Raw genomic sequence first — 13,608 nt, 5'->3', positions numbered from 1 at the left:
CATCCATTTTTGGACTGTTAAGTTAATGATAGCCTATAGCCATTGATTGTGGATAGAAATGATAAATGCATCATGAGCTCAATTCAACTGTCTTACACTCTTGCAACCCACAATCTAATTGTTTTACACATTTTTCTGTAAACAATGTATTTAAAAACACACTGCTTTGATTCACATGATTTAAAACAAATTTGTTCTCATAGAATAGAGATGGTTAATTCCTGCATCCATAGTTGTAGCTATGAATTTGAGTGATTACATTTATCCAGCCCCATCCCTTAGCTGCTTGCTAAAGTGTCTGAGAACAGGCAATTTCATCAGACTGAAGCACCGTAGAATATCAGTTTTTATAGATGAGTAGCTAGGGAGCACGAAGAATAAATGCATATTGTATGAAGGTTAAACAACGACAAATCATTGCTTCTTAGACGGAAGACATAGCAGCAGCTGATTTGACTTTTAAACTACTTTTACTGCATTAATTTAATGCTTTGAGTGCCTGTTTGTGTGGAAAATATCAGCCAGAGTAACTGTTTGCATATAGTAATTGTGAAGTTCTGGCTTTGAGGGTCACTACAATATCTGCTACCTTCGGAAAACCATTGGATATTACAAGGACAGTATTACGGCAGTAATTTTATTTGGGAGGTACATGTTATATCAGAAACCAGAGGGCAAAATTGTGAATATGGGTATTTATCTGAATGCATTTGAACTATTTAGAGGTGTCCCGCAAGGATGCCCAGTGTCTCTTTAGTTATTATGCTAGCTATTGAGATGTTGACCATCGCTTTGAGGAACTCATTTATAGATATGGCCCAGAGTTTTTTGTGGTAAGGTCATGTGATCGGGTAAAACTCTGGGGCCTTTGCAGTAACATTGGATGTTCATTGAAGTCTAGGTAAAAGTGGACACGTTTAGGGTGCTGATGTGCTTTGATCCGTAAGATTTTGTTCTCCTCTGCTTGGCAGTGTACTGCATGACAGCACCCCATTTCAACGAGTCCTGTTAGTCTGTCTCCAAGTCATTGTTGCACTTATATTGTTTAGTCTTTCTTCTGACCTATGCATCTGTACAGGCACACAAAGATTGCTCTAAACAAAATGGTTTTAAAGCTACAGTCTGGGATAGTAGTAGACTGCCCTGACTGAAGCTGTGAAGATGCCTGGGGGAACTTCCGGACAGAAGTTGCTACTGTAGCATCACATTCATAATCTTCATAGGAGATTAGCCTCCACCTTGGTCTCCAGAGCTTTCACTTTGGTCTCACTGGCATTCAGTATGTCCTTCAGAAGTATTAGGATCTTCAAGAGGACCTCAGGTTACTCCTCTAGGGCTTTGAACCGGACCTGAAGGAAATTGGGATCCTCAGCCTTCACCCCACAGACACAACACTGAACAGCAACAACAGCACAGCTACCACTGACTTCATAATCACATTATAGAATATAATTGAGTAGAATAGTCCAACAACAACAACCTGGGGATAGGGGGGTTGAAAACCCCAACAGCAATCAAACACACACTACTAATTATCAAACTAAGCAACAGAAAGCACATGTGATAAACACACCATTTCACCATCTGACAGAGTACAAACAACATTCAAAAAGAAGTGTAGTACTGGGGGAATGTAGTACTGCAGGATGTAAGTTAAAGAACTGCTCACGATTACAGTAAACCCTAAAAAACAATACCAGAGGGGTATCCTATGAAGCACGCTAGATCCACTCAGGATTTTATTACCTATTGTTTATGCCGTCTTTGGTGTGGTTATCAATGCATGAGCACCTTTTTTCCCCACTCCTATCAATAAAATCATTTCATCATAATCATTTTATTTTTCAATCAAAAGTTTTAATGTGCGTGAAGTTTCAAATGCATTCTGTCATTACTATCTTCTTCAATGAAGGTGATGATGACAATATTTCTGCGAGAGCAAGGGAATCTGATTTCATTGGTCTTTAACTTGCGGCACAGAAACTTAATTCTGGGTAAATGGAGTTAGCCCTTAGTTAGCCTGCCCCAGAGCAGGTTAAGGATTCATTGCCATAGAAGTGTGCCTGGCGAAAAGGTGAGCCACATTCGTATGAATGGTTATACCAAGTTGAACTCAGAGTTGGCCAAAGTTACCTTGCTAACTCCTCAAACCTGATTCGTAAGATACCACTCTGGAAACAAAAAATAGTCAATGTTTTGATTGATGGGAAGTTAACTTATCTAATTATGACTAGAAGGTAGTGCTCTATTTGAAAGGGAAACCTACTTGCCAATAGTTTCCTGTAAATTACTGGAAAATTCACAGTAAGCCCTTTACAGTGTTATGTAATTAACACTGGAGTTTGCTTGATGAATTAGGCCCTTTATATCATGTGGATTATCAAAGGTTTCAGACAAGGTATCACATTGGCATAGCATGTGATTTAAGTTCTACTATGCTTTTTGAACTCCCAAGCTGGTATACTTAATCTTCCATCCCTTGTTTTTCCCTGAGAGGTCCGACCTGAATGAGACATGTACTTGGTAACTGCCCGTGTCTATCTTGCCAGGAGGAGAGGCTCCACAGAACGGTCCGTACTCTTGTCCTTCCGTAAAGATCTTGGAAGAGAAGGAAAACTTGGTCAGGAACTCCAAGGCCATACATCTTCCAAGGGGGGACAGCAGACAAAGACAAGTTGCTTCTAGAGCATGAGTAGGAATACATTGTGTATTCATCAGCCCTTGTGTCTTTGATTGGTTACTTTAAAGGATGGCCCTACGCTAGTATGCACAGGCTGACCTTCAAGACATCATATGGACAGGGGACATCCGAGTGGCCCTCTACGTCAAACGGTTCCTGGAAGTCCAGTAGCACTCTGAATCCCTCTGGTAGGAGTATGGTGTAGTTACAATGACTCATTGTGGGGTATGGACTGGGGTAACCCGGGCTGGTCAACTCTCCTGACCTCTCCGTCAGCACCTGACCTCTGCAAGGCACTACAGAGGAAAAGACACAGATCAAATCAAAGTGTTTGTATTTATTTGTTTATTTTAAAGCAGTTTATTCTCATTATTTGAAGCACTTCTAAAGGACAGCCTAGTTAATAAAAAATGGATAGTAAGTGCAAAAACATTGAAGCTTTCCATTTTCTTGTCATAATTCGCCCTTATTATCTGTTAGTGGACGCAAAATCCTTCTGGCATAAGCAATCGGGCTCATTTTTAACTGAATTATTACTCTAGTAAGTACACAGATGTTGTAATAGACAACAACAAATCGATATCTCAAAGAGGCAGAGTTGCTGTAATTTATATCATTTGAGAAATTTGAAAGCGGATAATTGTTTTTGTCTATTCATCCCCTGATATGTGGTGTCACTTTATCCTCTGGCTAAGAATAACAATTTAAGGCACGTCCACGTCGGTAATTGTGATTAATTACCTAGCATCAGTGTGCTATTAGCGTTGAAAACAGGTATCAATTTTCGACGCCTTTTCCAGGGAGCTTTTCCCTTAGGAATCTCTAGTAATTAACCTAGCCTTGCGCCAGCTGGCAGAGATCAACTACTTTCTACAGCTCTGTGCTTCTTCACTCTGAAATTACTTTGTAATCACTCCACTATGCTGTAATGAGCTGCTGTGTGCGTACTTATTTCAAACACGTGGCAGCAGTGTGCCCTGCTCTGAAAGTGCTGTAAATTATCTTTAGAGATGGACATAGTCTGTTCTGTGTTCATGGGATAAGTGAAGGACAAATGGACAGTCAAATGACTATCCTCAGGTACACTCCCAATTTTCTGTTCTTTGGGGCCATTAGAATTCAGAAAGTAAAACATACATTCAGTATTGTTTTTCTGTTTTCTTGTGAAGACATATTTCCTCTCAGTTTCTTTGTGCTGTATTCCGAATCATTGGAGAACTTCTTTAAGTGGTATGGATAGGAAAGCCTTTTAGCTGTGTAATGGTCTAAAGCCAATTCTAATTAAATGTGCTATCTCTTTGTAGTATTCATGAATATATACATGTATTCATGTTTGAAACCATTCCAAGCTGAGAGGAAAGCATTGCATTTGTATAATGAATTAATCAAAAATGTAGCCTAAACTATGTAGGCCCTATAGGTTCACAAACACTGCTATCAGTATTAGACCAACAAATCAAATCGTATGAATAATACCCCCTCATTCTTTGGATTTCCTGGGTTTTTTTTGTCTAGTTTAAATCACCCTTACCAGTGCAGGACCTTTTGTTGTCATGGAGCAGGTATCCCAACCTGCAAGTGCAGTAATAACCACCAACATAATTGTGACAATAATGGTCACACACAGACTCCCCATCTACCGTGCTGAGGCACTCATTGATGTCTGTGAACAGGGAGAGAGAAGCCAGTTAATATAGACCTACAAGAATAATGTTACATTTGGGTTGCAGATACAAGCATACATTCAAAGATGGGTTCCAGATCATTGAGGATGCATTGATAACATTTCAGGTATACATAATTATGTATAATTGATAATTAAGGGGTTTACAAGCAGTTTTAGAATAAACATAATTATTAGTGTATAGATGATACAAGTAGAAAAACAAGTAAAGTGAAGTTCATATAATGAATTTGAATTAATTTCCAGAAGTAATCATTTATATTTCACATTCATAGGCACATTTCTATTGGTCCAACGCAGGACAATTAAGTACTGCTATATAGGCAATGGAGTCTGAACAGTCATCTCGGGTCAGGGGCCTTTTTTCCTGATTCCTCTACTGAATTGGGTATTCTGAGATCATTATACCTACTGTTTTATATTGCTAGTTGGTTGTTGTGAGGAAAATTCTGAAGATTTGGTGTTCTCTGTATATACGTATCTTCTGTAGTCTGTCCCCAACAGCAATGGTCTGACAGCACCATTGTCAACATTCGTCTACTAAATAAATAAATACAAATATATAATTGTTTCCCAAGGGGTTGTGCTTGAATTATACCAATGTGAGTTATTCAGCGTCTCCTGTTTCTTGACCCAGAGTTAGCCCTCGAACATTTCTCCTCTATCTTTATTCCTTTGGTGGATAAACACACACCTTTTTAAACAATTTAGAGTCAAGAACAGATCAAACCCTCTGATCTTTCAGAGTTTATTCAGATGAGGAACCAGGCTTAGGCAAAAGCAATGAAAACTGACTAACAGATTAGCAATCTATCAGAAAATGTAGAAACAGATGTATTATCTCAATTAAGAAAGCTAAATCAAGCTACTTTCTAAGTTCCATCTCTGGGAAACAGTTAATTCACTGAAGTGTACAAAATCCTCTTCTTCCCTACCTAAGCATGTTCTGTTTGACTCTGGCATCATTGCTGAAAATAAGGATATAAGGGATGCTTTTAATCATAATTGCATCTCATCTTCTTGGTAAGCAACTCCAGTGTAGATTTTGCCTTGTGTTTTAGGTTATTATTCTGCTGAAAGGAGAATTCATTTCCCAGTGTCTGGTGGAAAGCAGACTGAACCAGGTTTTCCTCTAGGATTTTGCATGTGCTTAGCTCCATTCTGTTTCTTTTAACGATTACAAGCGTAGCCATAACATGAAGCAGCCACCACTATGCTTGAAAATATTGAGTGGTACTCAGTAATATGTTGTGCTGCATTTGCCCCGAACATAACACTTTGCGTTCAGGACAAAAGGTTAATTGCTTTGCCACATTTTTTACAGTATTGCTTTAGCGCCTTGTTGCAAACAGGATGCATCATTTGGAATATTTATATTCTGTACAAGCTTCCTTTTAACTAGGTTAGCATTGTGGAGTAACTACAATGTTGTTGATCCATGTTGTTGATCCATCTCCTATCACAGCCATTAAACTCTGTAGCTGTTTTAAAGTCACCATTGGCCTCATGGTGAAATCCCTGAGCGGTTTCCTTCCTCTTTGGCAACTGAGTTAAGAAGGACACCTGTATCTTTATAGTGATTGGGTGTATACATACACCATCCAAAGTGTAATTAATAACTTCACCGTGCCTATTTTTGCGAGGCATTGGAAAACCTCCCTGGTCTTTGTGGTTGAATCTGTGTTTGAAATTCACTGCTCGGCTATTGCACACAGTGAGTCCATGCAACATATTATGTGACTTGTTAAGCAAATTTTTACTCCTGAACTTTTTTCAGTTTGCAATAACAAAAGGGATGAATACTTATTGACTCAATACATTTCAGTTTTTCATTTTAAATGAATTTGTAAATGTTTCTAAAAACACAGTTACACTTTGACATTTTGGGGTATTATGTGTAGGCCAGTGACAAAAAAAAAAAAATTCAGGCTGTAACACAACAAATTGTGATAAAAGTTAAGGGGTGTGAATACGTTTGGAAGGCACTGTATATGAATGCAGCTGCCACATCATTAAAGCTGTTAGATTCAGTTTATCATAGAGCTTTAATACTGCCTACCGGTTCAATACACATCCCTGCAGTATTTTCCATGAAGTAGGCTGACTCTCTTTGAAGTCTCATAGGTCAATTGATTCACTGCTATTTTTTTCTTTTCAAAGCTCTTTTACAAAAACTCCCGCAGTACCTAACATCATGATAAGCCTTTAAACATATCAGTTAGCCATCCCTGAGACCAGGTATGGTAACTCTAGAAATTCCTTCAGTTTCCTCAGTTAGGTAAAACAGCTTTTTGTTTCTTTGTTCCCTATAGCTGGATGTACTGGTGCCTCTTGGGCAGTTCAACATGTTGATTGCGAACCTCTTTGCTGGGGAATGTGATTGTTTTACTTCAATGTGTTTTGTATTTTATTGTATTTTGTCAATTGTCTTCACGCAGGGTTTCCTTGCGGAAGAGATCTTGGTCTCAATGGGACTCCCTGTTAAAGTAATGGTAAAATAAAATTCTACTTCACCTTCTGAGGTGTAAAATGCTTGAAAGCCAGTGAAACGCCCCTCGTTGGAGTAGTCACTTCTGAAGACTACCGACATGATGTTCCCAGCCGACAGGATAACTGTGTTACTGGGGGCATCTACATACTCTTTCTCCCCTTCGCCACAGAAACGCAATGTCTCATTGGCCTCTGCAAACACCTAGTTCAACATGAGCACAGGCACATTTCTAACAAGTTAATGAGTGCATGCAGTTCTTGAGGGTGGTTCTCAGGACCAGTGGAGGCTGATGGATGGAGAAACCGGAGAAAGAGCGCATTGTAATGGCTGGAATGTAATAAATGGAGCGGTAGCAAAACATATGCAATAAATAAATAAATAATCTATGAACACAACTTGTTATTATAAATGATCATGAGTGAATGCATAACTTTCATTTGCAAATGTTTAATACCGTTCATTCCAATGTAGCCATTAGAATGAGGTATGCCCTCCCAATTTCTCCCTTCACCAGCCTCTACTGCTCAGGACTGTTTACCTGAATATAATCATATTCACAGTGGTGGGAGGGTTCCAGACTGAAGTGGGTGAAGTAGAGTTTAACCCTGTGGCTTTCTGGGACGGAGATGTTCCACACTGTGTGATGGTTGTTGGGGTATGGGCGAGGGAAGTTGGGGGAAGTGAAGCTGCCAAACAACCCCGTCATTTCCACGCTCAGAGATACAGGAAGCAGGACGGCGAGGACAGATACACAATACGCACTGTGTACCAAAGTGAGATGAAAACATTCAAGCTACAGTCTAAGATTTACAGCAATTTCAGCTAATGAAATATACAAGTTCATTTTTAAGAATATGATTTATACCTTAATAAGATCAGTTAAACTGCCTTACTATATCATAACCAAAACAATGGACCAATTACCCTATTGTTTATGTTTTTTGTTGTCATTGGAGACTTTAAACAAATTATGTAAAACTTCAAATCAAATCTTCAAATTATGTTGCTTTCAAGTAATGCCATTCCTTGTTAAAATGTTATTGTGGGATGCATTTGCTCCGTTGTTGATGTTTTCGTTGGTGGTCCTCGCTGTAATATTCATGCACTTTAAAGGGGCAATCTGAAGTTGCTACATACATTTTTGGACTTATACATTCATTACATGTACTCATTGATTTAAAAATATACTTATATTACTTATTAATGCCTCATGAGCTTAGTTCAACTGTCGTATCTCATCAGAACCCAAAATATAAGGTTGTTTTTACTCCAATGTTTGTAAACAAATTAAATGTAAACCAATATTACAGCCTCAAAACATGGTTAAAATCATGGATGATCCATCCATAGCTCTGTCCATGGATTTGAGATTGATTACATTTCTCCAGCCCCATCCGTAGCTTTTTACAGAAACGGGCGGTGAGATCACTTTGTTATTGTTTCAACTGTTGATTGCCCATTTAAAACAAGTGTGGCTTTAGACTACATTCTTCAGATCTATTCATTTGATTCCTAATGAAGAACTCGCAGTGATAACTTACCAGTTCATCTCGGCTGCAGAAGATTCCAGAGGAGCAGTGTCATAGGTTTTGTTCAGTGTCTCAGAACGTTTGACTATCTTTGAACCCTTGTGCTCTCAAGGTTAATGAACTAGCGTCCTGACTAGCCGACTTTGGGCAAACAAACAAAGCATGATGGACTCATGATTTGTTCTATCTACAACACCCTATAACCCTGTTGACTTTTACAGCATCAATCTGGGGCCAACAACTGTTCTTAGACTATTCCTCACTATTCCTCACCTGCCTTGTCTTCTTTTGGGGTGCTGCTATAGGCCACCAATTGCTAACAGTCAGTATTTGGGTAATATGTGTGCAATGCTTGATAGTGTGTGATGTTAACAGAAAAGTCTATTTTATGGATGACCTGAACATTGACTGGTTAGCAACTTGCTGTCCTCTCAATAGGAAGCTTCTAACTGTGACTAATGCCTGTAATTTGAGCCAGGTTATCACTCAACCAACTAGAGTGTAAACCAATAGTGTTGAATCTATTGAAAGGACAGCTTTTTTCCATCTACGTAACATTGCAAAAAATCTGAAACTTTCTGTCCAAAAATGATGCAGAAAAATGTATCCATGCTTTTGTCACTTCTAGGTTAGACTACTGCAATGCTCTACTTTTCGGCTACCCGGATAAAGCACTAAATAAACTTCAGTTAGTGCTAAATACGGCTGCTAGAATCCTGACTAGAACCAACAAATTTGATCATATTACTCCAGTGCTAGCCTCCCTACACTGGCTTCCTGTCAAGGCAAGGGCTGATTTCAAGGTTTTACTGCTAACCTACAAAGCATTACATGGGCTTGCTCCTACCTATCTCTCTGATTTGGTCCTGCCGTACATACCTACACGTACGCTACGGTCACAAGACGCAGGGCTCCTAATTGTCCCTAGAATTTCTAAGCAAACAGCTGGAGGCAGGGCTTTCTCCTATAGAGCTCAATTTTTATGGAATGGTCTGCCTACCCATGTGAGAGATGCAAACTCTGTCTCAACCTTTTAAGTCTTTACTGAAGACTCATCTCTTCAGTGGGTCATATTATTGAGTGTAGTCTGGCCCAGGAGTGTGAAGGTGAACGGAAAGGCTCTGGAGCAACGAACCGCTGTCTCTGCCTGGCCGGTTCCCCTCTTTCCACTGGGATTCTCTGCCTCTTACCCTATTACAGGGGCTGAGCCACTGGCTTACTAGGGCTCTTTCATACCGTCCCTAGGAGGGGTGCATCACTTGAGTGGGTTGAGTCATTGATGTGATCTTCCTGTCTGGGTTGGCGCCCCCCTTGGGTTGTGCCGTGGCGGAGATCTTTGTGGGCTATACTCGGCTTTGTCTCAGGATGGTATGTGGGGGCTGTGCTTTGGCAAAGTGGGTGGGGTTATATCCTTCCTGTTTGGCCCTGTCCGGGGGTGTCATCGCATGGGGCCACAGTGTCTCCTGACCCCTCCTGTCTCAGCCTCCAGTATTTATGCTGCAGTAGTTTATGTGTCGAGGGGCTAGGGTCAGTTTGTTATATCTGGAGTACTTCTCCTGTCCTACCCGGTGTCCTGTGTGAATTTAAGTATGCTCTCTCTAATTCTCTCTTTCTTTCTCTCTCTCGGAGGACCTGAGCCCTAGGACCATGCCTCAGGACTACCTGACATGATGACTCCTTGCTGTCCCCAGTCCACCTGGTCATGCTGCTGCTCCAGTTTCAACTGTTCTGCCTGTGATTATTATTATTTGACCATGCTGGTCATTTATGAACATTTGAACATCTTGGCCATGTTCTGTTAGGATCTCCACCCGGCACAGCCAGAAGAGGACTGGCCACCCCACATAGCCTGGTTCCTCTTTAGGTTTCTTCCTAGGTTTGGGCCTTTATAGGGAGTTTTTCCTAGCCACCGTGCTTCTACACCTGCATTGCTGGCTGTTTGGGGTTTTAGGCTGGGTTTCTGTACAGCACTTTGAGATATCAGCTGATGTACGAAGGGCTATATAAATAAATGTGATTTGATTTGATCTGTGACATCCACTTGTTTTGATCATATCTTCACTAATGCTGCAGAGCTTTGCTCCCAAGCAATATTTGTTTCCATTGGCTGTAGTGACAGTAACATTGTGGTAATAACAAGGAAAGCCAAAGTGCCAAAGGTTGGGCCTAAAGTCATTTATAAGACATCATACAAAATGTTTTCTCAGGACTCTTGTTGAAGATGTAAAACATTTATGTTGGTATGATGTGTATGAGGAAGTGAATTCAAATGCAGCATTGGAAGTATTTGTAAAATTATTAATGCGAATTGTTGACCAGCATGCACCTGTTAAAAAACTAAACGTGAGAAATTATAGAGCCCCCTGGATTGATGGTGAATTGAACAATTGTATGGTTCAAATAAATAATGCAAAAGAGGTGGTAAACAAGTCCGGCTGCTTAGCTGATTGGTTGACATACTGTAAATTGATACATTTTGTGACTAAACTTAAAATAAGAAGAAATTATATTACCAAACAAAGATAAATCACATAAAACTATTTTTTAAAATTATAATATAGGCATTGAAGTTGATGTGTCATTTATAACAAAACCTTTTGATATTGCCAATCATTTCAATGACTATTTCCAGAGTTGTGGACTCGAGTCACACGACTTGGACAAGTCTGACTCAAGCCTCAAGACTTGGGACTCGACTTTGACTTGACACTGATGACTTGAATTAATCTGGCCAGGTTTGATAATGTTTTGTCACTTATTATGAGGCAAAGAGTCTACATAGATTACTCTACACGCAGCCAGAGACAGTAGCCGCAGCATCGCCCTTGCAAAAAACCTGCAACAGGTTGGATAGTGAAACGCACACTCTGCACTCTGATTGGACTAGCAAACTAGCAGTCAACACAGGTCAGGTGGTGAGCTAGTGCTTTTTTCTCTTGTTGAAATGTTTGCTCTTGCTTTAAATGCATAGGCCCTATGTGGTACATCTATATTCTATCTAATACTACAAAAAATGATAGCGTTTCATAATTCCATCACCATACCATTTATTGCAACACGTAGATATTTCTGTTTCATATTTGATAGGTCTACGATACATTTTCATTTAGTCCTACCATTTCTTACCCTCTGAGTGGGAGCAATGTTTATTACGCACATGAACGTTCACAAGACTCATGAGGAAGAAATGTTGTTTATTTAATTCAATGTATGGTTAACTTGGTTCATATTTCATGGGTTATGTCAGAGTTCCTTGTGTCTGTGTTCTATGTCTCTGTCATTCTGGTTGTGGATAATAGGCGCACATAGAAATAGGCTACCTAGCCTGCGTGGCACGCTTTGGAGTCAAAACGTTGAATAAGAGAAAATTATTTTCCCATGCATGAATGGTGTTGAAATGTAATTAATAATCATTAAGTCTGATTAAGTGAAATATACTGTACATTGGAAATGGCCTTTTACATTGTAGAATCAGTTTATTGGTTGTAATTGCCAATTGAGTAATTGTATGGTCCTGGGGGCAAAGTGCTTATATTATGTAGGCCTACCTGTTTGAGCTCCTGTTAGACAGATTCGATTTGGTTTCTCAAGTGGAGGCTGTACAGTCTTAACCTCTACCTGTGTCCGTTCAGATAAGATAGGTTAAGCCTGATACAATGGCTATTTCTTTTGGGCTATTGCCCGTGTATACTTGATAAATCTACTTGTATATTTTGTATGATATGGCGCTTTCACAATTGGATCACCAAGACCTGTGAATACATCTACACTCTGAGCACGTCAACCTTCCTTGCCTTCTGCTGATTTCATGCCCTTACGACTACTACACGGTCCCTATTTTACAATTACATAGGCTAACCAAAGTGTGTTGTAGACAAAATAATGAAAAGGGCTGTCTCGTAGCCTCAATAAATAGAAACATATTTGAAGTGGAACAAGTCGTTGCATGTATAGATTTATTTTTTACTTGACTTGAGAACTTGTGACTCGACTCGATTTGACTTGCTCTTAGAATATATGACTTGGACTTGACCCATTCTATTTGGAACTTGACTTGAGCCTCTGACCTTGTGACTTGAGACTTGCTTGTGACTCGAATAATAGTGTCTTGGTGCCACCTCTGACTATTTCACTAGTAAAGTGGAAAAACTCTGAAGTGAAATGACAACATTTTACAGTGAACCATCATACTTTTGTAAAAAAGATCTGATAATGAAAGAGAAGGATTGCGGTTCTGAATTTGGTCAAGTTAGTGTGGCGAGGTGGAAAAGCCACCAGGTATAGACAACCTTGATGGGAAACTATTGAAGTTGGTAGCAAACTGTATTGACACCCCAATTTGCTGGATCTTTGACAAAATCCTAAAGGAGTGTATGTGTGTCCGTTTGAAAGAAGCTAAAGTAATTACACTATCTAAAAAATAGTAAAGCACCCATGCTGGCTCTAACAGCCTCCCAATCATTTTGCTGCCTGTTCTTAGTATATATATGGAGAGGATTGTGCTTGACCAAATTCAGAGAACAAGTTAACTACTGACTCTCAGCATGCATAGAGAAGGGCACTCAACATGTACTGCACTGACTCAGATGACTGATAATTGGTTCAAATAAATTGATAATAAGATGATAGTTGGAGCTCACTGAAGAAAGCCAGTGAGCTCACTGAAATTCTACATAAGGAGTTACAGTCAGTATACGAATGGTTGATTAATAATAAACTGGTCTTAAATACATCTAAAACTAAAAGCATTGCATTTGGTTAAAAACATTCTTTAAGACCTGAACCTCAACTGGAGTCGTACATAAAGGGTGTGACCATTGAGCAAGATGAGGAAGCTAAACTCCTAGGTATAACATTGGATGTTCAATTATCAAGTCATATAGTTAAAGTTTGGTGTTTTTTACACAAAAATCAACAGTACTGTGCTTTTACCCCCAAGCAATAAGACTGCTAAATATACTGAACAAAAATATAAATGTAGCATGTAAAGTGTTGGTCCCATGTTTCAGAAGCTGAAATAAAAGATCCCAGAAATGGTCCATATGCACAGAAACCTTAGTTCTCGAAAATGTTGTGCACAAATGTATTTACATCCCTGTTAGTGAGCATTTCTCCTTTGCCAAGATAATCCATCCACCTAACAGGTGAGGCATATCAAGAAGGTGATTAAACAGCATGATCATTACACAGGTTCACAATAAAAGGCCACTCTAAAATGTGATGG

At 39.5% G+C, this 13,608-nt stretch overlaps 1 protein-coding gene across 2 annotated transcripts; it reads right to left on the bottom strand.

Moving 5' to 3' along the window:
* Nucleotides 1-621: 621 nt before the first annotated feature.
* masp2 (MBL associated serine protease 2) lies at nucleotides 622-8,503 on the bottom strand. Of its 2 annotated transcripts, XM_031794211.1 has the most exons (7): nucleotides 8,397-8,503; nucleotides 7,394-7,616; nucleotides 6,879-7,056; nucleotides 5,300-5,332; nucleotides 4,212-4,343; nucleotides 2,780-2,976; nucleotides 622-2,598 (listed from the first exon to the last, which is right to left on the bottom strand). In XM_031794211.1, the coding sequence occupies exons 1-7, from the start codon at nucleotides 8,402-8,404 to the stop codon at nucleotides 2,434-2,436; spliced, it is 936 nt and encodes a 311-aa protein (XP_031650071.1). In that variant the 5' UTR covers nucleotides 8,405-8,503; the 3' UTR covers nucleotides 622-2,433. The 2 variants fall into 2 exon arrangements, with proteins under 2 accessions (XP_031650071.1, XP_020361987.1); XM_020506398.2 differs by lacking the exon at nucleotides 5,300-5,332.
* Nucleotides 8,504-13,608: the final 5,105 nt, after the last annotated feature.

This window comes from Oncorhynchus kisutch, linkage group LG17 (assembly GCF_002021735.2).
Source record: "Oncorhynchus kisutch isolate 150728-3 linkage group LG17, Okis_V2, whole genome shotgun sequence".
NCBI lineage: Eukaryota > Metazoa > Chordata > Actinopteri > Salmoniformes > Salmonidae > Oncorhynchus > Oncorhynchus kisutch.
The sequence above is the reverse complement of the archived record's forward strand: the minus strand, read 5'-3'. Positions and strand labels throughout refer to the sequence as shown.